Genomic DNA, 4,065 nt, shown 5'->3' with positions numbered 1-4,065 from the left:
GGAAGTGGTAAGAGGGACGAAATGGAAAGAATTGGTAAACAACGAACTAACTTTGGCAGTGAACACCCCCTAACTCTAAAATTGTGTGTGATGGGGGGACTTCTGGGACTTGTTATGGGACCAGCAGCAGCTAGTCACGAACCCTTCAAATGGTCGCTAATAAGGTTCGAGGATCAGAAAGTTCTCTCTACAGTAATAACCTCGGGAAGTCCTTCATTTGGTTGTCAGCTCTGCGACGTTATGCCAACAAAACCCTGCCTAAACAAGATAGGATTTTATTTTTGTCCTGCATCCAACCCGGGAAGGAGTTATTGTAATTACCCAGGGGAGTATTATTGTGGATATTGGGGATGTGAGACGGTGGCTCATGGCTTCGATACTAAAAACTTTAATGAAACATTGGAATATTGCATACAGGTTCTCATCATCCCCCGAATATCATATCACCCAAAGGATTATGTGTCTGAACATCAGGTGACCCCTGAATATCACTTAATGAAAAGAGAACCATTTACAGCACTCACAGTGGCAGTGTTGCTGAGTGTTGGGGGGGGCCGGGATCGGTACCGGAATAGCGTCCCTAGTAAACCAGCAGCAAGGGGATGAGGGATCTGAGAATGTCAGTGGATGAAGACCTAAGTAGAATTAAAAAGGCTATTGATGGCTTGGTAAAATCAGTAAGGTCTTTATCAGAAGTAGTGTTGCAAAATCGTAGAGGGTTGGACCTGTTGTTCTTACAACAAGGGGGATTATGTGTAGCCTTACGGGAAGAGTGCTGCACGTATGCAGATCATACCGGCATAGTCATAGACACTATGGCTGAGCTCCGAAAACAACTAGAGCAACGAAAAAGGGAACGAGAGGCTCAACAAAGTTGGTATGAATCATGGTTCAATCATTCCCCTTGGCTAACCACCCTTTTATCTACTATAGCAGGACCTATAGTTTTACTGGTAATCGGATTGACATTCGGCCCCTGTATTTTTAACAAACTAATTAATATTGTAAAGGGGAGATTAGAAGCTGCCCACCTTATGCTGATACGGGCGAAATATGAGCCTCTAGATGGTGTCGAAACTGAGGATTGCTTAGAATTTAGCAGAAAAGAGCTCCAGAGATACAACGAACAAAAATAGGTAAATAGAAAAAGGGGGGATTGTGAGGGAATGGTGACCTTTTTGTTCGTTGTAAGATAGGTTATCTTGAAACCCGGACATGCAGGCTTAAGATAAGTAATCTTGAAGCCCGGGGATGCGGGCTGGTCTGTGGGTATGTGATTACTGATTACTTAGGCTAGCACAATAACCAAACGTCTTAGTAATTTTTTTAGGAAAAAGGAGCAAGCAGAACGAGCTGGAAAAATGAATCAGCAAGAAGGGAAGAACTTAAAAGGGGGACTTACGACTCGATCAGGTGTGGCAGTTTTGTGGAGCGGAGTCTCCCTGCCACCCAGCGCTGCAATTTGCTTTTGCCGTCTGTACTCAATAAATTTTTCAAATTGGTTTGGAGTATGGCCCTTTGTGCTCATTTATAACATTTTCTACTTATATGGGGATAACTATCAGCAAATATAAGAGCTTTGGAAGAAAAAACATGAGGATTCTTTTAATGGGAGTCAAGCAGTACAGGAAGCGGATTATATAATCCGGTTGAAACGCCAGGGAGTCCCTCAGGTCTGGGCTCAGAGCATACTCAAGCTGGTCCTTCTAAAACCCAGGCTCCTTGTCCCCTCCAGCGTGCTCAGCACCACCTTTAACCCCACGGTGCTGTGCAAGGGGACCTCAGGACAGGGACCTTTGAAGCCCGAGTTGCCCCTGTCGCTCTCTGTCCGTGCACAGAGCACAGGCGGAAGCGAACGGCAGCAGGGCCCTGTGTGTGCCAGGCCTCAGGTTTGGCGCCGCTCAGGCTCCACAGGGACGTGGGTAACGTGAACAAACCCGACTTTATTGAGGGAAGGTTAAGCGAAGGCGGGGGCTGAGAGGCAAAGCTGGGGATGGGCAGGGCCTGAGGAATGGGGGGAGGGAGCTGCCCGCAGGGAGGGCGATGGCAGGAGCTCCTGGAGCTGGACACCAGCTCAGCAGTGACCAGCAGAGGTGTGCCCGGAGCTGCAGCTGGTCCCGTGTGCTCTGCGGCTGCTCCTGTGGTTCAGTTGGAACCAGAGCTCGTTGAAGAACCCAGGTTCTTCTGACCACGCAGATGAAGTGTGGCAGATCTTCTGTCGAATGTCAGCTGGAGCAACTGGTTCGAGAAGGAGGGGCTCTGGTCTTCCCTCAGGGCTTGAAGGGCTGGAGAAGAGAGGAACAGAGCCACAGTCAGAGGCCAGATTGCCGGAATGCAAGGAAACCTTCCTGCCAGGGCCATCCCAGCCAGCGCCCGCCATGGGCACGAGGGAGTGGGAGAACAGGGCCCGGGGGGAAGGTGGTGGCCACGAATCCCCCATGTCCCTGAGAGCCCTCGGTGCTGGGCCCACACCAGCCCTCGTCTGCACAGGGAGAAGAGCCCTCCGCAGCCCGGGCAGCGATTGCAGCTCCGTGCCCGGCATCTGCAGCTGCCCCCAGCGGCCCCTGCTGCCACGAGGGCGGCTGGCCTCACTCACCCTCGCTGAGGACCTGCAGCTCCTCCTTCTGTCCCATCAGGAGCATTCCGGCGAGCCCTGGCAACACAGAGCCCGTGGTGGCCCCGGCGGCACAGCTGCCCCAGGGGCTCCCGCTGCCGGGGCAGCAGCGGGCGGGAGGCGGGGAGGGACGGTGGGCTGGCGGCTCACCGATCAACCTGACGGCCGCCTGTCGCAGGCACGGCTGCGGGCTCCGCAGGCACGGCAGGGCCCAGCGCAGGTGCTCGGCCACTTGGCTCCCGTCCTGCAGCAGCTGCGGAGAGTGCCAGGAGGGAAGGCTTGGCCCGGGTTCAGCCCCCTGCGCTCGGCCCTGGCCTCCCCGGCCCGCTCAGCCCCGCACACCAAGCTTCGGGGGCAGGGGCTCCTCCAGGCTGCGGCTGGGCTTCCAGCCTGGCCTTACCAGGCACTCGGCGACCTTCGTGCGCCGCTCCTGGGTCAGCAGCTCCTCGAGATCCCTCCTCCTCAGGAAGCGTGCTGCACACGCCAGGGTTTCGCCACAGGCCTGGAGAGCAGCAGAGAGCTGGAGGTGGCACCAGAGCCCAGGGCACAGGACCTGTGCCAAGGCCAGGGCCAGGCTGAGCCCGCCAGGCGCCAGGGCAGGAGGCAGCCGAGGCCCTGCCAGGGATGCAGCAGCACGGCACAAAACCTCACCTTCGCCACGCACACGTTCTTGTTGTGCCAGCGCAAGAAGAGTGGGACCAGGCTCTGGCTCACGGTTCTCGCGAGAGCCTCTTTCCCCTCTTCCACTACCCGCTCCATCACCGTGCAGAAGAGCTGGATGGAGAGCAGCTGCACGTGGCTGTTATCCTGGAGGAGAGAAGGGAGATGTCAGCACCGACCACTCCAGGCCCAGCAGGGCAAAGGCCCTAAAGTGCCCAGGGCACAAAGTTTCCAGGCAGTGTCCAGTGCCTGAGGGCACAGAGCCTTACTTTCTCAAAATGTGGCAGGAGCGACTCAGCCAGCTTCAGGGCGGTGGTGCTGGGTATTTCCATGTCTTTGTCCTGGAGCACATGGACGAGCAGAGAGAGGGCCATGCCGACCACCTCTCCATCTGGGTCAGCCAGCTGCTCCACCAGGCCGTGTATTCCTCCGCTCTGTGTGCAACACAAGGCTGTGCTCTGAAGCCCTGGAGGGCTGCAGCACCAACAGGGCCCTGGCCCTGCACCCACACCCAGCTGCCTCAGAGGCCAGAGGCCATGCCGAGGCACTCGGGCAGCAGAAGCGGCAGGCAGGAGAGTTATGAGCAGCTGCCTCAGCTGCCAAATCCCGGGCAGGCCCAAGCAGCTTCCCCCAAGAAGCTCTTGCCTTCCCACTGCACTGAGCTGGCCTCAAAGGCTGAGGTGGCTGAGCAGACGTAGCTTGAGGGGCCACATGATCCAGGGAGACCTTCAGCCCTGGCCCCAGGGTGCCTACCTGCTGTGGAGGAAAAGCACTCTCTTCCTGGGAAAAGT

The 4,065-nt window shown here is 56.2% G+C and overlaps 1 protein-coding gene across 1 annotated transcript; it reads right to left on the bottom strand.

The window, feature by feature from the left end:
* Positions 1-2,145: 2,145 nt before the first annotated feature.
* On the bottom strand, positions 2,146-3,648 carry LOC306816813 (uncharacterized protein; the record flags this gene model as incomplete). The annotated part of the gene is made up of 6 exons (XM_079333272.1): positions 2,146-2,285; positions 2,597-2,653; positions 2,765-2,867; positions 3,015-3,116; positions 3,266-3,388; positions 3,544-3,648. 6 exons carry the CDS (start codon positions 3,646-3,648, stop codon positions 2,146-2,148), a joined length of 630 nt encoding a protein of 209 aa, XP_079189398.1.
* Between the last annotated feature and the right edge of the window lie 417 nt (positions 3,649-4,065).

This window comes from Erithacus rubecula (assembly GCF_903797595.1).
Source record: "Erithacus rubecula genome assembly, contig: scaffold_8_arrow_ctg1, whole genome shotgun sequence".
NCBI lineage: Eukaryota > Metazoa > Chordata > Aves > Passeriformes > Muscicapidae > Erithacus > Erithacus rubecula.
This window is presented reverse-complemented; position numbering and strand designations above follow the sequence as displayed.